The 25,557-nt window shown below is 38.5% G+C and overlaps 1 protein-coding gene across 3 annotated transcripts in view; it reads left to right on the top strand.

Moving 5' to 3' along the window:
• LOC109411530 (cytoplasmic phosphatidylinositol transfer protein 1) overlaps positions 1-25,557 on the top strand; it is a 171,428-nt gene that overhangs the window by 103,811 nt on the left and 42,060 nt on the right. The window contains exons 1-3 of one of the 3 annotated variants that reach the window (XM_062851690.1): positions 9,517-9,564; positions 10,538-10,550; positions 14,201-14,545. In XM_062851690.1, the coding sequence (XP_062707674.1) occupies positions 9,536-9,564; positions 10,538-10,550; positions 14,201-14,545 (387 nt within the window). In that variant the 5' untranslated portion in view covers positions 9,517-9,535. Of the gene's footprint in view, positions 1-9,516; positions 9,565-10,537; positions 10,551-14,200; positions 14,546-25,557 lie in introns of those variants that run through there. The other 2 variants (XM_029854077.2, XM_062851692.1) reach the window with 2 other exon arrangements.

Raw genomic sequence — 25,557 nt, 5'->3', positions numbered from 1 at the left:
GAGGCCCGCAGGGCCGAGTCACATATACCAATCAACTCAGCTCGACGAATTGAGCAAATGTCTGTATGTGCGTGTGTGTGTATGTGTGTGTGTATGTGTGTGTGTATGTGTGTGTGTATGTATGTTACAAAAAAATGTCACTCACGGTTCTCAGCCGTCTGTTGACCGATTTGAGTTCTCTTGGAAGCAAATGAAAGCTACTACATCCTAGTAGAACGCTATTGAATTTTATTTTGATTGGACGTTCGGTTACCGAGATATCTTTCAAAGAGTGCTAGGGAGTAGTCCAACTTAATTATTTTAGATATTTTTGACAAAGTGTATCACCATAAATTTCTCAGCCGTCTATCAACCGATTTGGGTTCTTAAGGCCCCAAACGAAAGCTACTACATCCTAGTAGAACGCTATTGATTTTTTTTTATTGGACGTTCGGTTACCGAGATATCTTTCAAAGAGTGCTAGGGAGTAGTCCAACTTAATTATTTTAGATATTTTTGACAAAGTGTATCACCATAAATTTCTCAGCCGTCTATCAACCGATTTGGGTTCTTAAGGCCCCAAACGAAAGCTACTACATCCTAGTAGAACGCTATTGAATTTTATTTTGATTGGACGTTCGGTTACCGAGATATCTTTCAAAGAGTGCTAGGGAGTAGTCCAACTTAATTATTTTAGATATTTTTGACAAAGTGTATCACCATAAATTTCTCAGCCGTCTATCAACCGATTCGGGTTCTTAAGGCCCGAAACGAAAGCTACTGCACCCTAGAAGAACGCTTTTGAATTTCATTCCGATTGGACATTTTGTAACCGAGATATCTTTCGGGGAGTACTTTGGAGTAATACAACTTAACTTTTTAAGAGGTCTTTGACAAAATGCTTCATAATAAATGAATCAGCCGTGTGTCAATCGATTTGAGTTCTCTCAGCATCAAATGAAAGCTACAGCATCCAAGTAGTATGCTATTAAATTTCATGCCGTTTGGACATTTTGTTTCCGAGATATCTTTCCACGAGTACTAAGGAGTAATGAAATTTACGCTTTTGAGAGATTTTTGATAAAATGTATCATAATACATTTCTCAGCCGTTTGTCAACAGATTTTTTATGATCATATTTGGTTACACAAGTTAGTTATACATGAAAATGCAATTGCATCAAATACATAAAAGCTACTATCTCTTTGTAATATTTGAGCTTAATAAACAGTAGCAAAAATATCACGGAATGTATATAGGAAAAGCCTTTTTTTTATGATCAAATTTGGTTTCTCAAGGAGCTCTGCATGAAAATGCAATTGCATCAAATAGGGTGGGGCGGGGCAAGATGGGTCGCGGGGCAAGATGGGTCAGTGCCATTTTCGGGCCCATTACTCATGTTTTGATTATGTTAATAATTTTGTTAGATGACCAGCATGAATATACAACAGTTTGGGACATTGATTGAAAAATTATTCACTCTCATGGAAATAAAAAATAAAATGGTTTTTTGCCATTTTTCTTATGCGATACATTCCATATATTCTCCATATAAACGGCCGCGGGGCAAGATGGGTCACCTTCAATTTTGAACGTATTTTTGGAGCATTCAAAAGTTATTTATTTTTTATTACAAGACTATCTCATAAATGACTTCAATCAAGCGGAATGAACGCTCAAAATTATAACATAAAATCATGATAATTTTTTAGTAAAAACATCGATTTTCAAGTCGCCTCAGGACCACTCAAATCGTTAAGTTTTTTATGTTCCAAATGAATTTATAAAATGTTTACTAGTAGCTCTTGTTTATTCAGCATGGATATGGAGCATATTTGAATGCGGAACAAATCTTATATTTTGACGTTTTTCGTTGAGAAAATGTTATTTACTTAAAAAGTGACCCATCTTGCCCCGCACTTTTTTCACGGCACAAAATCGATCACTTTTTAAAACTGCTTGTTTAACATCATATTTTGTATTTAATGAACTTTTTATCGACTTTTAGCATAACTAACTAGTGTAAGGTACACCGGGGCAAGTTGAAACGGGTGGGGCAAGATGAAACACGATGTTTTGAAATAGATTTCAATACAATTTGGAAATTTATCCTTCGCTAAAAGATTGTTTGAATCAAAAACTATGTGTTATGGCGATCGAACTGTTTATCATCATTAGAAAACATCATGTTAACCCGCTGTTTCATCTTGCCCCACCCGTTTCAACTTGCCCCGGTGTACCTTATTAAAGAGTAGCGGGCGAATGCATACCAATCCGATTTGTATTTACGAAGTTATGGTGATCCATCCTTATGCGACCCATCTTGCCCCGCCCCACCCTACATAAAAGCTACTATCTCTTTGTAATATTTGAGCTTAATAAACAGTTGCAAAAATATCACGGAATGTATGTAGGAAAAGCCTTTTTTATGACCAAATCTGGTTTCTCAAGTTAGCTCTACATGAAAATGCAACTGCATCAAATACATAAAAGCTAATATCTCTTTGTAATATTTGAGCTTAATAAACAGTAGCAAAAATATCACGGAATGTATGTAGGAAAAGCCTTTTTACCCTTCTTACACCCATAAGAAGGGTATAAATATCGCTCGAAAAACCGACTTTCGATCCGAGGCCCGGAGGGCCGAGTCTCATATCTCAATGAACTCAGCTCGACGAACTGAGCAAATGTCTGTATGTGTGTGTGTGTGTGTGTATGTGTGTGTGTGTGTGTGCGTTACAAAAAAAAGTCACGCACGTTTCTCAGCCGTCTGTCAACCGATTTGAGTTCTCTTGGAAGCAAATGAAAGCTACTACATCCTAGTAGAACGCTATTGATTTTTTTTTCGATTGGACGTTTGGTTACCGAGACATCTCTCAAAGAGTACTTATGAGTCATACTTCTAAACTTTTTAAGATTTTTGACCAAGTGTATCATAATAAATATTTCGGCCGTTTGTCAATCGATTTAAGTTCTCTTGGCACCAAATGAAAGCTACAGCATCCTAGTAGATCACCCAGAAATTTTATTTCGATTGGGCATTTGGTTACAGAGATATCTTTCGAAGAGTACTTAGGATTTATACAACTAAACTTTTTGAGATTTTTGACCAATTGTATAACAATAAATATCTTAGCCGTCTTTCAACCGATTTCGGTTATCCTGGTACCAAATGAAAGCTACAACACTCTAGTAGAACCCTATACAATTTTATTAGGATTGGACATTTGATTACCGAGATATCTTTCAAAGAGTACTTGGGAGTAATACAGGTTAACTTTTTGAGAGATTTTGGACCAAGGTTACCATAATAAATATCTCAGCCATCTGTCAACCGATTTGGATTCTCTAAGCACCAAATGAAAGCTACAATATCCTTGTATAAGGCCCTGAAATTTTGTTTCGATTCGACATTTGATTACTGAGATATCTTATGAAGAGTATTTCAATAAATTCTTTTTACCCTTCTTACACCCATAAGAAGGGTATAAATATCGCTCGAAAAACCGACTTTCGATCTGAGGCCCGGAGGGCCGAGTCTCATATACCAATGTACTTAGCTCGACGAACTGAGCAAATGTCTGTATGTGTGTGTGTGTATGTGTGTATGTGTGTGTGTGTGTATGTGCGTTACAAAAAAAAGTCACGCACGTTTCTCAGCCGTCTGTCAACCGATTTGAGTTCTCTTGGAAGCAAATGAAAGCTACAACATCCTAGTAGAACGCTATTGATTTTTTTTTTCGATTGGACGTTTGGTTACCGAGATATCTCTCGAAGAGTACTTATGAGTCATACATCTAAACTTTTTAAGATTTTTGACCAAGTGTATCATAATAAATATTTCGGCCGTTTGTCAATCGATTTGGGATCTCTTGGCACCAAATGAAAACTACAGCATTCTAGTAGATCGCCCAGAAATTTTATTTCGATTGGACATTTGGTTACCGAGATATCTTTCGAAGAGTACTTTGAAGTAATATAGGTTAGCTTTTTGAGTGATTTTTGACATTTAGCATATTGATGAATATCTCAGCCGTCTGTCAACCGATTTGAGTTCTCTTGGCAGCAAATGAAAGCTACAACATTGTAGTAGAACGCTCTGAAATTTTATTTCGATTGGACATTTGGTTACCGAGATATTTTTCGAAGAGTACTTAGGAGTTATACAACTAAACTTTTTGAGATTTTTAACAAAGTGTATCATACTAAATATTTCAGCCGTGTGTCAATCGATTTGGGTTCTCTTGGCACCAAATGAAAGCTACAACATCCTAGTAGATTGCTCAGAAATTTTATTAGGATTGGACATTTGGTTATAGAGATATCTTTCGAAGCGTACTTAGGATTTATTCAACTAAACTTTTTGAGATTTTTGACCAAGTGTATCATAACAAATATCTCAACCGTCTGTCAACCGATTTCGGTTCTCCTTGCACCAAATGAAAGCTATAACATCCTAGTAGAACCCTATACAATTTTATTAGGATTGGACATTTGCTTTTCGAGATATCTTATAAAGAGTACTTGGGAGTAATACAGGTTAACCTTTTGAGAGATTTTTGACCAAGTGTATCATAATAATCTCAGCCGTCTGTCAACCGATTTGGGTTCTCTTAGCACCAAATGAAAGCTACAGCACCGACGAACCGACATGCCAGCTAGTGCAAAGGTTCATAAAATTCTCGTCCGAAGTTTTAAAATAAAAACCGTTGAAAACTAGCGCCATCTGTTGATTTTGGTTCAGAACTATTTTAGCCGAAATATTTCGAGCACTCTTAAATAACGCCACCCATAGGTGTGCTGGAATGAACAGATTCTTCAAACATTGGATAATGCTGTTTATTTTATAATATGTAATTACCAAAAGTTCTCATGATAAACTAAGAGAAGATAGATTCACGAACTATGTTCAAAACTAATTTTTTTAGGAGCGTAAAAGACTCAATAATCTTACAGAATTTCATACTTTGATTGGTTTAAACGTAGAGTGTTTGTTTGTATTCCGCGGCGTCGCCGTCGTCGGTGGTCATGCCTTCGTCATACTGCAGCCACTCTGCTGATTTTACCAGAACACAATTCCATATCTTAATTTTTAGAAAGCACAATTTATTAATAGGCCTAATTCATGTAAATCCTATTGACTTCTGGGAGATTTTCTTTTTTCACATAAAAAGTTGAAACAGTAGTCAGCCCAGTCAGCGTCACTAAAACGGCAGCAGGAGCAGCATCATCGTCGCGACGCTTGCATAATCCGATGGGAATGTACCGTGCAGATGGTAACAGCCACCACTGTTTGGATTTATTTTCAGGCTGGGACATTTAATATAACATTCATAATTGGTTCCTAAAATTCTTAAGCATCCCGTAATTGCCGTAATACTCCATTCTGAGGCAAAGCGAAGCTACAGATTGACAATACTGGCAATCACGTGTTTTTGTTTACACAGCGTTCGATCGAGACGCCGCGACGCCGGCTGTGTAAATGTCATGACGGGCTAAACGTCACTTTCAATTTGACACTAGCGATCACTGCAATTTGAATTTACCGTGTAATGGTTTCGGTCAAGTCTCGGAATCGAGTGGCACGTCGGTTTAGTCGGTGGCTACAGTATCCTTGTAAAAGGCTCTGAAATTTTATTTGGATTGGACATTTGGTTACTGAGATATCTTTCGAAGAGTATTTCAATGAATTCTTTTTTTATTATTCTATTCGTTTGTTATCTTGCATGAGCTTTTGACCAGTCTATAGGAAATTATTGTTCAATCTATAATGCTGACCTCATATAAAGTGTATACTAGCAGGTTATTGTTTTCAATAAAATTATAAATAACAAATAAACAGGAATTCTATGAAAACTAACAATATGTTAAATGAAAGCTTTGAATTTATGCATTGTGGGAAAAATGCAGGAACTGGACAACCAAAATAACTAGCTAATTCCAAAACTGATTAGCATAGTAGATACAGGTCGGACTCGATTATCCGGAGTGAGATTCTGATGCTTCTTAACCATATATCTGGGCAACGAAGAGCTGTATAAAGCTGTAATTTTGACATTTTGTCAAGCCAACTTCGATTAGTTATCAGTCAAAATTTCAGCTTCTTACACCATTCCGTTTGCGAGATATTATTTTGGTAAGCGCCAGAACCCGACTCCGGATAATCGAGTCCGACCTGTATATCATTTTTTGTCCTTTTAACCATGAATACCAAGATACAATATTCCAGAATATGTACACTATTTTTTTTTAATTTCATTCAAGATTCTAGAAGGGGTCTGGAATTTCTGGTAGTTTAGTCCATGGTCCATGATGCTATTTTGGAAACCAATCCACTAGATGCCAAATTCACAATATTTTCTAGAACTTTTGGTCCAGCACACAAAATAAATATGTTAAATACAAATAATACAACAATAGTTTTAATAAGTGTAAGAAGGGTTCTGTTCACCATAGGTGGATTAAATCGGGTTTTTCAATGTTGAGTAAACATTATTTTTACTTAGTTTTCGACAACATTCTTTTTATTAAAGTTTTATCTACATAATGAGTTTGTTCAAATATTTTCAAATGATTCGGATTGTATAACAATTATACATGTCCATGAAACTACACTACAAAAAATATCCATATTGGACTTATGTGTCAGCCTATATAGATTTTTGCAATTAGATACTGAACATGAAGCTTATGTGTCAGACTTATATTTGCGGATGAACTTTTCAAACATTGAAAGTATAAGTCAAACATATGAATTTTGTAGCTGCTTGAACATATATTCAATTAATACACAACAGTGACTTTGATATGCTGTTATTTTTATTTGTTGCCAGGTTTTTTGCTCATTTTTCGTTAAATTTGATTTCAAAGTAAAAGAAAAAATGTCGTATTTCCATTTATTATACTAAAAGCATCTAGCCATGCACACAACTTCGCATTATTCCCTGCATTATTCACAATCACTGACGAAGTAACTTCCGGGGTGATGTCCAAACCTTGGAAAGTTTTTTCCTCGTACATAACGGTGTATCAAAATTTTAAGAGCTGTCCGCGTCTGAAGAACCAGTCAAGAAGTACCCAAGGAGTCTGGCCTGTCGTTATACTATCCCTTACTATCCGTGTGCAGCAGCTGGAGCATTTTTTAGTGTTGGGCACGAAGATATCCGGAACGAAATTGGATTCTGGCTCGCTGGAGCTACGGCGGCACCGTCAGTCCAGTGGTTGAGCACGGCACTCATTACGACCCTTGAAGGAACATATTTATTTAGCTACAATCAAGGCTACAATGTTATCCACGCACTAAAGTAGAGTTTCACTTACCAGAAAATGTCTAAAGAACGATATTACTCGTTTTGAAATTGTTTTCGCCCTCGAGATATAAATCAGAACCGAGACGAGAACTACAAAATGGTTGTTGTAACCAAAGCAATTTCACGCGCTAATGAAGGATTGTTGATGTTCATTGTAGTTCACCCACCATATTTGAAGTATGTGTGAGTCCATTTGAATTTCCACCATGTGGTCTTCACACATAGTTTGAATTAGCAGTCACAATACACATCATACCACAACGATATGAGTGTGATAAGTGTGTTGGTTTTTAAAAAATATGTGTTCAGAAACATAATAAAAATCATTGGAATTTTATCAGTGTAGCAATCAGCTTTTTGCGAAGACATTGCAACATTTCGACATTGTTGGGATCTACAACAGATTAAATTTTATAGATACAGCTATTTGAATATATGATTCGTAAATGCTTACCTTCAAGGGCGGCACTTGATGGCAAACTCACTTTTTTGCACTTTCAACGCGAACGTACATTGAAGTCAGCCATGATAATAATGATCGAGCGGCTGGGTTGAAAATGAAAAATGAAACAAACCAAAGTTTGGTTCGTTCGAATCAACTTTTAAACCAAAATATTAGTTGTTTTTTCTCCAACCCAAATGTCAGTTTGATTCAACCGCCACGTTTGTTAAACTAACGGAATATGTTAGTTGTTGTGTATGTTTGTAGGAACAACTAATTAACTGGTTTGTTTCAAACTGAAAACGTTGATTAAAAACAACAAAACTACAATTTAAAACAACTATTTTTTTAGTTTGTAAATCAACAAACGCGTTTGTTGATTCAAACTGCCCTGATTTTTCTCCGTGATGTGGTGAATCAGATTATTCTAACGTGAAGGATACACAAAATCCATTGGAAAAACACATCAGACTAACGTGAACGTTTTCGAATCAGCTCACAAGCCAAAACACATGAATCGATCGTGTCGATTTTTTTGAGTGTAGGGAAGAAGTCCGAAGCACGCGTTGAGGGCTGTTGAGGGATACGAAATTCTAACTGCGCCAACAGATCTGGGCAATCCACTTCGCTGTTCAAAAGCTTCGCGGCAAAAGTTGCCTGTTGAACCCGTCTTCGATGCTCCAAAGTGTCCAAATCCAGCAACTGGCATCTATCCTACTATGGAGGTAAATTAGCCGGATCGCGCCATGGCAAATGTCGCAACCGTCTCAACGCCATCATCACGAATCTCTTCTGAACACGTTCAATTCAAAGTATCCATGTTATTTCATATGGACTCCAAACGATTGAAGAGTTTTCTAACAGTGGCCTTACCAAAGAGCAGTATAATGCTTTTAAACAGTGGGGATCTTTAAAGTCACGAGCGATTTTGGAAATAAATCCTAGTTGGCGATTCGCTTTCGATATAACTGCTCTGTAACGTAGACGAAAATCAAGTTTTGGGTCCAAAAGAACACCTAGATCGTTCACTTTGTCTATTCAGAGTAAACTGAGTCTACTCAGAGTCTCTGTTTAGCTTAACTCCATTAATGTGGTAATCAAAACAGATGGGTTTCTTATTGCGATGAAATGTCATCACCACACATTTTGCGGTACTGACGGTTAATCTACATCGCCGGCACCATGCTACGAAAAGGTCCAAAAGTTTTTGTAGACGATGACAGTCTTGTTCCGTACGCACGACGAGGTAGAGTTTCAGGTCATCTGCATATTTCAGCTTGCACTTATCACCCAGTAATGCCGCAACATCATTAAAAAACAATGTGAAAAGCAACGGTCCCAAGTTATGATGATAGTTATTTTTTTTTCAACAAAACTATGACATCTCAAGATGCAGAGAAGGTTCTTCAATGGAACGTAAAATTCAGGAAGAGATATGATTCGCTAGTAGAAAGCGATAATTTCAAAGTAATATTTTATTAATTATTATCTCATTATAAATAGGTCACCGAAAGATTTGTAGGAAATCATGGTTTCAAGCTTTACGAAAAATATTACCTGGATGAATTTTCTGGAAAGATTTTTTGTTCTTAATTTCCAACTGAAAGAACAACCCTAATAGAAAATACAATACTAATAAATACAAATACTATGACCCTTTTTTATTTTTCTACAAAAAGGGTCATTTTTATGCAAAACAAGTGAAGCACAAAAAAATCAAAATTTAAAAAATAAAATAAAAAAATTCATGGGGATACGCCAGGAGTGCACGACGCACAGTGCACTGTGCAGTGGTTATTGACAGATGGCCTTGCCGGCGGTCCGGTCTAACGTCACCGACGAACCGACATGCCAGCTAGTGCAAAGGTTCATAAAATTCTCGTCCGAAATTTTAAAATAAAAACCGTTGAAAACTAGCGCCATCTGTTGATTTTGGTTCAGAACTATTTTAGCCGAAATATTTCGAGCACTCTTAAATAACGCCACCCATAGGTGTGCTGGAATGAACAGATTCTTCAAACATTGGATAATGCTGTTTATTTTATAATATGTAATTACCAAAAGTTCTCATGATAAACTAAGAGAAGATAGATTCACGAACTATGTTCAAAACTAATTTTTTTAGGAGCGTAAAAGACTCAATAATCTTACAGAATTTCATACTTTGATTGGTTTAAACGTAGAGTGTTTGTTTGTATTCCGCGGCGTCGCCGTCGTCGGTGGTCATGCCTTCGTCATACTGCAGCCACTCTGCTGATTTTACCAGAACACAATTCCATATCTTAATTTTTAGAAAGCACAATTTATTAATAGGCCTAATTCATGTAAATCCTATTGACTTCTGGGAGATTTTCTTTTTTCACATAAAAAGTTGAAACAGTAGTCAGCCCAGTCAGCGTCACTAAAACGGCAGCAGGAGCAGCATCATCGTCGCGACGCTTGCATAATCCGATGGGAATGTACCGTGCAGATGGTAACAGCCACCACTGTTTGGATTTATTTTCAGGCTGGGACATTTAATATAACATTCATAATTGGTTCCTAAAATTCTTAAGCATCCCGTAATTGCCGTAATACTCCATTCTGAGGCAAAGCGAAGCTACAGATTGACAATACTGGCAATCACGTGTTTTTGTTTACACAGCGTTCGATCGAGACGCCGCGACGCCGGCTGTGTAAATGTCATGACGGGCTAAACGTCACTTTCAATTTGACACTAGCGATCACTGCAATTTGAATTTACCGTGTAATGGTTTCGGTCAAGTCTCGGAATCGAGTGGCACGTCGGTTTAGTCGGTGCTAACGTACCTAAATACAAGGTAAGATACTCCAACTCTAGCTCCAACTATTATTCATGGATTGATGAGAAAAGGAAAAAAGCAAAAAATAGTTATGAAATTTACGTAGATTTGTATGGGCACATCACTATTAAGCAAACTTTTTTTTTTCTGGGCGAGATGGACCGTTATCGGTCTTAGCCGTGTCTGACAACAGACCCCACAAAGAAAAAAAGCAAACTTTTTTGAAAAGTTAAGCTTTCACATCATAGAAGCAATTATTAAAATGCATATTGCTAGATAAAAAATGACTTCTATTCATTAAATCAGAAAATATCGGCATTTGAAAATCATTGACATTTTTTTTATTGATTCTAAACGTAGTTTTACAGCATTCAGAAACGTCCAAACTAGAAAAACTTTACAAATTTCGCTGAAATAACGACATTTCAGTGTAAAAACACCAACTTTTCATAATTAACGCAGATGTGTTGGTGGGTCTCGTTATTGACATTTGCGGGAATATCTTGCCTGGTATGTAGATAAGCGTTTAGAAAAGACATTTTACTCCTGTACACTTTTTGAGTTCCTTTTTGGTCCCATATCAACTATGCAAAATTTCAGCTCGATCGTAGAAACTATATTTTAGCGCCAGCCATTTTAAGTTTTCATACGATTTACTATAGGAAAAATCACTTTTTCAAAGAAAAATCCCACAGGTCGCCCCTTAACCTCTAAAAATAAATCGATGATTGATTTCTGTTACAAATTTTACGAGGAACCAACCCTCCGAAGACCGCAAAGCGATCTAAGGCATGTAGAAAAAGTTATTGACTGAAAACCGAATGGCATGCCAACGCTGTTTAACATGTAAGGAATAACAATAAATAATAAATTCTCGTCATTTTATCGATCGGGTGAGGCTGAATAACTTTTTCCAGGAACGTCGCATCGGTTTGCGGTCTTCGGAAGGAATCAGACCGGAAGTTTTCTATAGAAATCATTCATCGACTCATTTGTTGGGATCTAGGGGTGACCCCTAGCGATTTTTCTTTGCAGATGTAAACTTTCCCCATAGTAAATCGTATGAAAAACTAAGAATAACGGGCGCTTAAATATAGTTTTCCGATTGATCTGAAATTTTGCACAGTTGATATGGGACCAAAGTGGAACTCAAAAAGTATACAGAAGTTAGAGTTTTTCATTTTTTTTTTGTATTTTCCCATATAAACCGTGTACCAGGTTAATGTAGATAATACGTTGAGTCCGGTCATCCAGTTACGAGATGATTCACGATCAGCTGGATAGGGGTTCAATATTTCGCCACGTTGAAACTTGATTAGGTGGCTATCGTCATACGCGAGGTAACCCGAGTTTCGCGTTTCTCCACTTTGAAAATGTACGGGCCTCCTAGAACTCGCTGCATCGGGAGCAATGCAACACGGTGGTTTAATTTGCGGCGGCCAACAATGGCTCTCAACAATGCTGTCCCATCTTTAGAGATATCACTCCGCACAATTTTAAATATCAATATATGACAAAATTGATGCACTCATACGACTTCCTGGTTACTTGGGCACCTCTTGGGTATCTGATCAGCAGATTTTCTATTTGTATATAAAAAACAGTTATTGAGCACTTTCTCTGCCAATGACCATTTTGCATGTGTATTAGAGTGGGTCAACGTTGTATGGAGAAAATTTTAAATTGATCACATCAATCTGGAACAAAGCTTTTTCAATCTGTATTAGCGTCGAAAACAACTGTGCAATATTTGGAAGCGATTGGTTGGGTCTCCGTATTCCGCATTGCGATTGAAATTTGTATTGAAATTAGTAAGGGAAAACGTACTTTTTTTGCATTTTATTCATAAGTTGAATTGGGTTGTTTAGTGAATAAAATATTGCTATTTTCTATAGCCTAATCAAAAGAGCTCATTTTTCTGAGTATAACGAGATTTTAGTGGATTTCAATACCTTTGATTTGATGGTTAAATTAACAAAACAGTTTTAATTTTCGTGGGTAGAATGACAGTTCAATCGATAAAATGACAGTTCGACCCGAACAAAAAAATTTTCCCATACAAACTTTAAATGCATTTTGAAAATAGTTCCCGGACTCCGAAAATTATGAAATTTTGGATTTCGACTAATTTTTGGGCGGAGAATCTGATTATGACATAATCTGGATACCCCTAAAGAACCCAATTCTTTTGACTTATACCATGTAACTTATTGCCGAAGACCGCAAAGTGATCCGACGCTTGTAATAGTAGTTTACGCCACAAGGTGCAGAATGACGATTTTTACAGCACGAGTCGTACATTTATCCAACGAGGCTTGCCGAGTTGGATAATTACGACGAGTGCTGGAAAAATCGAGTTCTGCACCGAGTTGCGTACAACGTTTTTTGCAATTTCATAAATAACCCTTGAGGATGGTTTTTAACAAAAGTTTTTCATCAAACTGCACACAGTTGTTCGTAGCCAATGTCTAAGAAAATCTGATCATAACAGGTTAAACTGTGCAGTTGTCACCATTTTTCAAACCTGCATCCAGAAAGCATCAAGAAGTCGACCAAAACTGAAAACAGTGCTGTAATGGTTCATTACGCAACGCAAATCAGTGCTGTAATGAACCATTACAGCACTGTTAATTTGATGTGGGAAAGTAGGCCTTTTCCTGTCAGATTTGCGTGAGGTAAAACAGCCTATTACGATGAGAAATTGCAAAAAAAAAGTTATTGGCTTGGCAATTTAGGCAAAAAGTTGAGATTTTATTATTGATGTTATTTCTTTACATGTTAAATGTTAAGCACCACCGGGTAATCTATACGTTATAACTTTTTTCACAAGTGTCGGATCACTTTGCGGTCTTCGGCAAACTTTTTCGGCATAAGGATAAGTGACATTTCAATACACGAACACTAGCGCGATTTTTTCCGTACACAAAAATGCACGCTAATTCAAAGGCTATTCAGATTGCATATGCAAATAATATCCAATTGATTTGGGTAAAACGGCTAAATAATGATAAAACTAACAACCGGGGTAAGAGTGCACATGTTTTCCCCCAAGTTTCACAACTACATCTACAAAAGATACTCGCACACATTTGAACGTGATTATTACTATACCCTAGGCTATACTTCAACGTCATTAGTTAGATCGTTTTAGACAAAAAGAAATCAATTTAGGAGAAAAATGTAAAAAGCACGTTTTCCCATACTAAATTCCATACAAATTTCAATGCGGAATACGGGAACGCACGCAATCGCCCCCAAATTTTGCACAGTTGGACAGTTGGACGCCAAAAGGAATCGAAAAAGTTTTGTTCCAAAAAATTTGACTTTGTTGACCCAGTCTAAATTGTGTATACCGTGTGCCTATATTTGCAAAGATGAAACTTGAATGATGGGTTCAGTCTTGATAAATAAGCTGTCCCGCAGCTCCATTTGGAGCCCCCAAAAATTGATAAGGACTGTCATGTGATGACATAAGAACCTAGGATAGGATGTGACACCTGCAACTTCTCTGTCTGATTTCACAGCTTGCTGTCTTGTTTTTCCGCGTTGCTAAGATTATTGGTCCCCAAATTGGTCTCTTTTGGGCTGACTAGTTGTCGTATCCTATCCTAGATAAGAACCTACTGTTTGAAATATGTTATTATTATATGTTTTTTTGTCTTTTTTAGTTATTGAAGCTTGCATACGCCACATACAAACCTGAGGAAATATTTCTATCATTCAATGGAGGAAAAGATTGTACAGTTTTGCTGGACATCATTTTGAAGATGCTCCCCACAGCAGTTTCCTCTAATGACCTACAATGCGTCTACATGCAGCCCAAGGAACCGTTCGAAGAAGTCGAGGAATTCATCGATCACTGTAGGAAGCACTACGGTATAAAAATCCGTGCAATGAGGGGTAGCATCAAGACCATATTGGAGAAAATTTGCGACGAAAACGGTGACATCAAGGCATGCTTCATGGGATCCCGGAGAACCGATCCGTACTGTGGAAATCTCAAATTGATGCAGGTGGGACAGCTGAATCATTGGGTCTGATACGTTTGGCGTAAGGCCATTTGGCATTAAGAACATTTGGCATAAAGGACGTTTGGCTTAACGAAAATGTGACATACATATTTTCTCTCGGCAGAAAAATTATGTCGAATTCGTTTATTCTCGACGGTGCACTGCACCGGTGTAGTAATTGACACCGGAAAAACGAACGGTTTCGGTGCAATTTGATGACAGTTTGTGAAGGTATTAGCAGGGAGAATAACCGGGAGGGAACACCGGCGAACAAACGCGCTGAAAAAAGTGTTTTGCGAAGTACTAGACGGGTGCAGCCACCGCCAGGGGCGCTAGTGTTGTTTACTCAACATGCAATATATTTTTTTATGCGTGTAGGCTGGCAAATGCTGTGAGTTTTTTGTTTATGTTTTTGGTGGTTGTTGTTGTCAAAAATGTTTGGACTCAGAATTTTTTTTTCACCGCCGAAACTTCCGTAACCGGGTGTAAAGGAGCAGGACAAACACGGAAAACCCACAGGAAGTGCTCAACAAAAGCCTGGCGTCATTTCAGATTACATTGTGAAGACAGGAATTTACGCCAAACTGATACGATACTTCTAGACGGACCGACCTGCTGTCGGGGAAATATACGGCGGGAGCTCAGATGGCCAATCACCTGGAGTTTGCTTGATTCTGGCCGGTTTCCGGGTGATAGACGTCAAGGCCATGGCCGAGAACCATCTGAAGGATATGATGATTCTGAAGACATCCCGAATCGAAAAAGGCGGGCAGAATGTTCACCGTGGAGTTAAAGAAACGCGTGCCTGGTTGACGACGGAGATGATCGAGCATCATACATGGTGGACGATGATCTACCGGCTGGCGGAGAAGTACCCGGATTGCATGCTCATCTCCAACGCAGGCTTTCAGAGTGAAATCCTCTTCTTCTCGACGGCCGCCGCTTATCAGATTCAAGGTTTTAGATAGTGCTCAACTAGGTATTGGCAACTTTTTGAACTATTCGGAAGGATTAGCAGGCGGCGATTGACGATGTAGGTTCTGTTCCAAGAACCCAAAGGAGGATTCATCATGAAGCGGTTGGCGCAGGAAAATACATCGAAAAAAAAAAGATTCAGGTAAATTTGTCATATGATGCAAATACCGTAAAAAAATAACTGTTGCGAGCGTATCACTAATATATATCCTTAATATTAGAAAGATCTATACTACATATTATTTTATATTACAGATTTCCAACCGAAAAAATCAGCTGCGGTTATAAGATGACAAAACAACCCGGACGAATTAAGCCGCCAGCTGATGTCACAGAATATGATCTCTATTGTGAAAAAGGGAATGGTATCGTTCGTGTCGCGTCTGAAATGTCGCCGCTCCAGAAATGTGGCCAGGAAGTGAATTCTGCCGCAGACGTGCGTTATCTTGTGATCGATATTGAGAAGTAGAAGACGCACAATGACGTCGAGTTGTACCAGGACTCAGGAGCACATGGAAGAGCTGCTGTAGCAGAAACAGAACATATCATTTACTAAGGTGCCTGGAAGGCGTTGCCCTGGTCCACTCTGAACATGCCAGACTGCCGAGAAGAGGACATTCCCGAAAGGATCGATCCGCCTCCTTCGCCATGCCCTAGCTGAACAATCAACGGAGCATTCTGATTCGACGATGGCTCGGTTCGACCAGGGGTTCGACCCAGTACACCAAAATCACCTGTGATAGTTTGGATCGCTTAAAAAAACTGCAGGAACCGCACCGGAAGAAGATGCTAAAGTGGCCGGCAGAGAAAGAGTGTACTATAGTTGACCAACGCGGACTAATTGGGCATGTTTTTATCGGTAACGATCCGGACTGCGACTACAGTCGGGACGAAAACCGATGCCGCAACGGTTAACTAGCAGGATGCGAGGAAGAACGTGGCCAAATCGAAGTGAATGCTGTGAGTATATAACAATTTTTCTTTATATTGATAAGAAGCGTTGTAAAAATAGTACGGAAATTGCCGGTAATTTTTGAAAACTATTTCAAGTAGGGTAGAAGCTTCAGTTTTGGCCAGCCCGGAGTTTTGGCCATAGTGCGGTATTGAGCCTGTTGCGATCTAAATCGGCGTAAATTTATTTTTTACTAGTAGATCCTAATACAATATGATGATTATGGCTGTGAAAACCACACGTTTTGATTAAAAACTAGAAGAAAAAAATATATTTCCGTAAAAAATCAGCTCCCATATATCTATTTTGGCCAGGGTGCTTCTAATTTGGCCACTCCCATAAGAAATACACGTGATTGGCCAAAATAGAAACCAAACTTAAAAATATGGCCAAAACTGCGGCAGTGCTTCTATTTTGGCCAGTGCCACTTTTAATACAAAAATCAAGTATTGGCTTGATTTCTACATTTTTCCTTCAAAATATAGATTGAAACCTTTCATTTGACACATTGGTTGTTTTCATAGGATTATTTGTTATTTTTATAAAAATGATTTCCCTTAGACTGGCCAAAACCGGTGCCCGCACCCTACTATCATTTCAATAGGATTGAGTTAACATAGAAAATATGTTCGGAAAGTACTGGAATGTACCCTCAGTGTACCAGTAGCCGCTCTTTTTCTAATAGTCGCTTACCTTATGAGCATAAAAAGAAATAAGGTTTACCTACAAAAATAAAATGTTTTTATTATGGATATTCAAAATATACATGCCGAATAACATTCGTGTGGAGAGGCCCATGTTTATACCAATAAACATTAGTTTTATTACTTTGAGCGGCTACTGGTACACTGACTGTCAGTATCAAGTAAAAGGCTCATCCAAATCCTCGACCAATGTGCTTTTTATTCATGTTTTCGATATTTTTTTTTTTAAATTAACGCCGCTCAAAGAGACATTAATAATTGGTAATACATGCACTTTTCAGAGGAACTAGGTAATAAAATCTCTGATTGAATTACACACTTTTTTATGGATTCTTCCAAAAGTTCCTTCAGATACACATAGAATATCCATCCGAAATTCTCCCAGGAACTCCTTTTGGTATTCGGGAAATCTATCTGGGATTGTCCCCGGAACTCCTTCTGGGATTCCTCTAGGAGTTTTTTTTTAAATTCCCACAGGATTTCCTTCTGCGATTCCATCAGAAGTTGATCCTAAGATATTTTCAGCAGTTTATAATAGAATTTCTTAAGGAATCCATTCTGGGATTCCTCGAGGAGTTCCTTTTGAAATTCCTGCAGGAATATATTCTCAGATTTTTTAAGAAGCTCCTTCAAGGATCCATTCTCTGGTATTTCCAAGGGTTCATTTTAAGATTTTTATAAGAGTTTCTTTTAGGATTTCTTAAGGAATCTATTCTGAGATTTCTCCACGAATTCCTTTTGGGATTCTCCCGGGAGTTAATTCTAAGATTTCTCCAGGAGCTTCGTCTAGGATTCTCAAGGAATCCATTCTGGAATTCCTCCAGGAAATCTTTCTCATTTTTTCCCAGGAATCCCTTCTGAAATTCCTCCATGTGTTCATTCTAAGATAACCTCCTACAACAAGCATTTCTTAAGAAAAATCCATTCTTTGATTCCTCCAGGAAACATTTCTAGGATTCTCCAGGAGTTCCATATGGAATTTTCCCAGGAATTTATTCTAATATTTCTCCTGGGTTTTATTAAGGAATCCATTGTGGTATTCGTCTAGGAGTTCTTTCTCAGATTCCTCCAGGCAGAGATGGCATGCTTCTCAGTGTGAGTGCAATTGTGCGTGATTTCTTTTTTTTGTTTTTTTTTTTTGAAGAGTGATCAGGTGGAGCTGCAGGACAGCTGATAGCAAAGCCTGGACCCTTTCCCAACTTTCCCCCTACTAGGACCAATACTCACGATGGACTAGACGATGTCGTCAACTTGAGCAAAGTGTGTAGTAATTAGCATTGGGCCGTAGTAGTTTTTAAATATACTGTGTTTAACTTTTCCCATCACACTAGTATTTTGATCGAATGGAAGCTCCAAAGATGATTTGATAATTGAACAATATTTTAATAATCGAAAATCTCCGAGGTCACTGGACAACATTCAGAGAGAAAAAAGGCTGTCTATGTTAACGCCTTCAAAAAAATGCATCGTAGCTAATTTTTAAAGATTTGATATTTCTGAAAATTATTCGAAAACAGCTACCAGAGCTAGCCTTTTTAGCCGATATGGGCAACTAGTTTTTCTGAGAGCTTCCCCAAAAAATAATCAGATAATATCCTCAGTTATTTTATAATACATTCTGAAAATTATTTCAAGCTGATTACCAATAGTGTCAATAACCGATGTTAGTCATTGACAGCATCAGCATCATCCCCAAATAATTCTCATATTAGTGTTAGATAACACTTTTTGAGCTTCCATTCGATGTTGTAAAGAAATTAGTCAAACCCTATATGTCAAAATATAGTCTATAATGCATCAAATTGTGTTCCTAATTTCGCTAGTCGTCTTCTGCATATCTGTGATCATCTTAGTCCAAAGTAATATTATATCCACCGTAAACCTTTACATTGTCAACCGTTCTAAGGCCTAAAGAAACATGTAACTAAATTCCTGCTTTTTGGTCAGTGAAATAATACCTCTTAGTGAATTTGAATATTGAACTATTAAACTGACTAAATTGAATTCCTAATCTAATTACTAGAACAAAATTTGTTAAACCTACTTAAAATTAAATGATCACTTTTTACTGTATACCACAGATCGAATGCAATCTAATGCCGAACATCGGCGATCGTAAAATGTACCCACATACATACACATATTGTACAACATAGCTAGGTTAAGAGATGTTAATTATATATCAGTTGAAGACACTCTGCCGATGTGATCGGACGAATTATTACAAACGTGCTCCGAAACCCCGTTTTCTGCTACTCCAGTCGGTCGGTTGCGAGTTAGCGTAGTAAGGTCCAATATCCCCAGTGAAATCTTCTAAGTGCCAAATTAGAAGAACACTTAGCGCGATCGAACGCCGCCGGTTCGTAGTGGAGAATTAGCTCAGCACTTTTCGACACAGTGGAGCAATTCAGGTGATTGGTTTGGGGCTAGTGAAATATCCCTAGCAGATGCAATATCTGTTAGCCCTCCCGTTGTGCAGTGTGGGTAGCTTAGTTCCGCGAGGCTAGAAAGCCGTTTAGAAAGCCTGTGCATGACCGGCAAAAGTGCGTAGCACGAACAATACCGTCAAAAATTAAAAAAAATAAAATGAAAAACAAAAAATTTCAGTCAACTGATTTTTGTCAAAAATAAAAATGATAATGATAATTTGTCAACTTTTATATATTCATCCCTATAAAAATAAGAAATACAAATATAAACTCCTAAAATCAACAGTTTTATCTTTACCTAATCAGTCCATAATTTTCTTATTGTAATGAATCTAATCTGTAAGGCTGTAAGTCAACTTATCTTAGCGTCCCCTGTCCTGTGTACTAACGAATTCAAGTGATGAATGATGAGTGTAACGCAGAGACCTCCCCTACCCACTCTTGCGTTACGTTAAATTTAACAACTATTGTTAAATTTGAGAAAAATCAAAGAATGCAAAGATTAGGTCTATGCAAACTGAATTATAACTTGTCTTTGACTTGTGATAAATGCACAACGGATACTCCTTTGGTTCCCATTAGCACTTACGGCCGATTTCTTCACTTGCGCTCAACTCGTAAACCAGATATAACTAGCTCAAAGTTCAAGCGGTGGTGAATAAACTGGCGCCAAAGTGCTAATGGGTTAAGCCCTCCCATCGCGTCAAGATCGAATATCCAGGGGGAGGGGAGTGCAATTCTGCATGATTTCAATATGAAAATGAGCTGCACTGTACACTGCCTCCAGGAGTTCATTCAGATGATTTCTCCAAGAGTATCTTATGGAATCCAGGAATTCCTTTTGGTATTTCTCTAAGTGTTTTTTCGTAAATCCTAGAGGATTAACTTGTGAGGCTCCCCCAAGAGTTAATTCTAAGATTTCCTAAGAAATTTATTCTGGGATTCCTCCTAGAAATCTCTCTCGGAAAAAGAAGTTTCCAGGAATTCCTTCTGGGAGTCCTTCAGGACTTTTTTCAAAGTTTCCTCCAGTACCTCCTTCCGGGATTCCTCCAGGATTTCCTAAGGAAGCCATTCGAAGATTCCTCCAAGAAATCTTTCATGCATTTCATTTACAAAAAGTTTCTTCTGAAATTCCTGTAGTGTTTTTTTTTTTTGAGATTTCTGTAGCAGTTCCTTAGAATCCTCTGAGTGAATTCTAAGAGTTCTTGAGGATTCCATCCTAAGATTCCTTCAGAAAATTATTCTGGGATTTCTCCAAGTTCCTTCTGGGATTCCGCCTGGCTTTCTCTAGGACGTCATTCTGGGATTCCCCAGGAATTATTTTTGCAGTACTTCCTGAGGTTCCTATAGGATATCCCTCTAGGATTCCTCCAAGAATTAATTCTAGGATTTCTCCAGGAATTCCTTCTACAATTTCTTAAGGGGTCGCCGGGAATCATTCCAGAAATTTCTCCGAAAATTCTTCCGAAACTTAGGAATCCTTCCAAATTTCCTCCGAGAATTCTTCCGAAGTTTCTCCGGGACTACTTCAAGGAATTTCTCCGGGAATTCTTCCAGGCTTAGGCTCTGGGAATTTTTCCAAGAGTTACTCCGGCAATTCTTCCATGAGTTCCTCCACGAATTCCTCCAGGAGTTCCTCTATGAGTTCTTCCAAGAGTTCCTCCAAAAAATCATCCCACGAGTTTCTCCGGGAATACTTTCAGCAGTTACTCCTGGGAATTTTTCCAGGAGTTCCTCCGGAACTTCTTCCAGGAGTTTCTCCGGGAATTCATTCAGGAGTTCCACCGTGAATTCTTCCAGGAGTTACTTCGGGAATTCTTTTAGGGGTTCTTCTCTGTGAATTCTTGAAGAAGTTCCTCAGGGAATTCTTCCAGGTGCTCCTCCGTGAATCTTTCCAGGAGTTCCTACCGTGGATTTCTTCAGGAGTTCCAAGAGAAGATTTTCCAGGAGTTCGGGGTTACTTCCAGGAATTCTGCTGTTCCTTTTGCAAATTTCTTCACGTGTTCCTCCGTATATTCTTCCAGAAGTTGCTCGGGGAATTTTTCCAGGCGCTCTTCTGCGAATTCTTCCAGGAGTTCCTCCACGAATACCTCTTTGAGTTCTTCCAAGAGTTCCTTCAAAAATTCATCATACGAGTTCCTCCGGGAATTCTTCAAGGAGTTTCTCCGGGGTCTCGTTCAGGGAATTCTTCCACGGGTTCCTCCGGTAACAATTTCAGTAGTTCCTACTGGGATTTTTTCCAGGAGTTCCTCCAAGAATTTTTCCAGGAGTTTTTTCCGGGATTTCTTCCACGAGTTCCTTCGGGAATTCTTCCAGGAGTTCCTCTGTGAATTCTTACGGAAGTTCCTCCGGAAATCCTTCCAGGAGCTCCTACCGGGGATTTCTTCAGGAGTTCCAACCGGTTTTTTAGGAATTCTCTCAGGAGTTCCTCCGTGAATTCTTCCAAGAGATTCACCGGGAATACTTTCAACAGTTCCTCCGGGAATTCTTCTAGAAGAACTTTCGCCAATATTTCCAGAAGTTCTTCCGGAAACTCTGCCAGAAGTTTCTCCGGCAATTCTTGCAAAGATCCTCCGGGAATTTTTCCAGGAATTTCTCCGTAAATTTATCCAGAAGTTCCTCGGATAATTCTTTCAGAAGTTCCTCCTACAATTTTTCCAGAAGTTCCTCCACGAATTCTTTCTGAAGTTCCTCTTGGAATTCACCTAGTAGCTCCTGCAAGATTTCTTACGGCAGTTCCTCCGAGAATTCTTCCAGGAGTTGCTTTCGGGAATTCTTTCCCGAGTTTCTCCAGGAATTCTTCCAGAAGTTCCACCAGGAATTCTTCCAAGAGTTCCTCCGGGAATTCTTTCAGGCTTTCTTCTGGGAATTGTTCCAGGAGTTCTTCAGGGAATTCTTCTAGGAGTTCCTCCACGAATTGCTCCAAGTGTTCCTCTATGAGTTCTTCCGAGATTTCTTCCAAAAACTCATCCCACAAGTTCCTCCGGGAATTTCTTCCTTCCTTCGGGAACTCTTCCAGGATTTTCTTCGGGAATTCTTCCAGGATTTCCTTCGGGGATTCTTCTAAACAGAAGTTCCTCCAGGAATGTTTTCAGGAGTTCCTTCGGAAATTCTTCCAGGAATTCCTCTGTGAATTCTTTCAGAAGTTCCTCCGGGAATTCTTCCAGGCTTTCTTCTGATAATTCTTCCACGAGTTCTTCCGCAAATTCTTCTAAAAGCTCCTCCACGAATTCCTCCAGGAGTTCCTCTATGAGTTCTTCCAAGAGTTCCTCCAAATGGTGTCCGGCCATTTGGCCGAACGCCATTTGGCCGAATGCCTTCTGGCCGAATGGTCGTTTGGCCGAATCATGATTCAAATTCAAAATTCATAGGATTTTTTTGATATTCTAACTTCCAATATTTCCTTATTTATTCAAAGGCTATTCTTTCTAGTTTTGACATTGAGAGATTAGTTGACATTGAAACTGCCAATATTTTATCAAATATTACTCCTTCTTTAAATCATAGACTGTTCTTTCGAGTTATTCTGAAGCGGGGAACAGTGGCATGATTAACCCTCGAGCAATCGCGCTGTTGTATTTTGTACAACACATTGAAAAAATCTCGCTTTTTGTACTCAGCATTAGCGTGGTGCTGACGCAGGTAGTCAACCGCGCGAGTTACGGAAGGTTAAGTTCATCATTCATTTTTCGGCCAAACGGCATTCGGCCAAATGACCCTTTCGGCCAAATGGCGTTCGGCCAAACGACCCGGAACCCCTCCAAATATTCATCCCACGAGTTCTTCCGGGAATTCTTCCAAGAGTTTCTTCGGGAATTCTTCCAGCAGTTCCTTTGTGAATTCTTTCAGAAGTTCTTCCGGGAAATGTTCCAGAAGTTCCTCCAGAAATCCTTCTAGGAGTTTCTACCGGGGATTTCTTCAGGAGTACCAACCGGAGATTTCTCCAGGAGTTCGAGAAAAAATCTGGGGAGTCCTGAAGAAATTCCGACTGGAATTTCTTGAGCAATCCCAGGAGAAATAGGCTAGGAGAAGTGGTTCACCTAATATGAACCAAACGTCAACACTATTTTTTTCTTTTCATAGAGGATTTACAACAAAAAAGTTGTTTTGACATTTGGTTCATCCAAGGTTGCTCCCCTATTCCTGAAGATATCCTGGGAAGAATTCCTGATGGGATCCTGGGAGTTGTTTATTCTGGAAGAAACCACACAAGGAATCCCGAAACAATCCGTGAAGGAATTCTAGAAGCAATAATTATTAATAAAATGCCAGAAGAAATTCATTAGGTAATCCTAGCTGTAATTCCTCAAGGATTCAAAGATGGAATTCTCCAAGAAACCCAGGAGGAATATCTGAAGGAGTACCAAAAGGACTTCCTGAAGTTATGACAAAAAAGTACGAGAAGAAATGCCTGCATGAATACCTGAAAGAATCAAGAATCAAATCCTAAGGGGAATTTCTGAAGGAATCCCAAAAAGAATTCCTGAAGTTATTCCAGGTAGAGCTAGTAAAAGAAGTATAGCTGGAATTCCTGATGAAAATATCTCGTTTACAGGGATTTATTCAAGGCTTCCTCCCAGGATGTCTTCAGAAATTCTTCTTGAAATTCTTCCGGGAATTCCTGCAGAACTTCCTTCGAGAACTAGTAGACAAGCTTGTCTTGGGATAACTTCAGGAGTTCCTTCTGAAATTTCTTTAGAAATTCCAGTTGAGATTTATTCAGTAATTCTTCTTAAGATTCCATCAGGAATTCCAGCTGAGGTTCCTTCAGGAATTACTCCTGGGATTCCTTCACGAATTCCTCCAGTTTTTTTTTTCAGGGGTTTCTGTCCGAATTTATCCCGTGATTCCTTCGGAATTTTTCTAGCGATTCCTTCAGGACTTTTCCCCAAGATTTCTTTCAGCATTCATCCAATAATTCCTTTGTGAATTCTTACTATGCTTTCTCCAGAAGCTCTTCTTGGGATAACTTCAGGAATTCTTTGGGAATTCCACCTAGCTGGGAACTCCTTCAGAACTTGTTCATGAACTCTTCTTCGGATAACTTCAGGAATTCCTCTTGGGATTCTTTCAGAAATTCCTCCTAGGATTTCTACTCGAATTTCTTCTGATTTCCCTCGGTTGGGAATTCCACATGTAATTCTTTTAAGAATCCCATCCGGGATGCCTTCACGAACTTTAATGTGATTACCTAGATATATAGCTTCAGGAATGCCTACAGGAATTTCTTCAAAATTTCATTCTGGGATTGCTTCGGGATTCTTTATGGTATTCTTTCTGTGTAAACAATTCCTCCTGGGATTCATTCGGGATTTTCTCCCAGGATTGCTTCAGGAATTCTTCCTAAAATTCCTTCGTGAATTGCTGCTGGGTTTCCTTCGCAAGCTATTCTTAAGATAACTTCATGAGTTCCTTCAGGTTTTTCTTTTTGTTTTTTTTTTTCGAAACTTCCTTTCCGAATTTCTCCTGATTTTTTTCAGGAATTCCATCTGCAGTTCCTTCCGCATTTTCTTCCAGTATTTATTCCTTCGGAAATTCTTCTGGATTTTTCCTAGGATTCCTTCAAAAAAATCTTGGAATTACTTTATCTGGGATTGTTTCCAGAATGGCTAAAGGGATTTCTCCTGATTTTTTAAAAAAATAATTTCTATATTGGAAATCTACCAAGGATTCCCCCAAAAATAATCTTGGATTCCTTCAGAAATGCCTCCAGCAGTTTCCTAAGGGATTTGTTCAGGAATCAGGAAAATTGCTACATGGTTTCTTCTAGGGAATCTACCCGAAATTCACCCAGAGAAGACCCTTTTGGAATTCTTTCACGAATTCCTCCGGGGCGTTTTCCAGGATTTTTTTTTTCAAACTAAATCAAGAATTTTTCAAGAATTCGTTCACTATTTCCTCTTAAGATTTCCCCTGGAATGCCACCAGGGATTTTCTACAGGAGTTTTTTTTTCC

Source organism: Aedes albopictus, chromosome 2 (genome assembly GCF_035046485.1).
Source record: "Aedes albopictus strain Foshan chromosome 2, AalbF5, whole genome shotgun sequence".
Taxonomy (NCBI): domain Eukaryota; kingdom Metazoa; phylum Arthropoda; class Insecta; order Diptera; family Culicidae; genus Aedes; species Aedes albopictus.
This window is presented reverse-complemented; position numbering and strand designations above follow the sequence as displayed.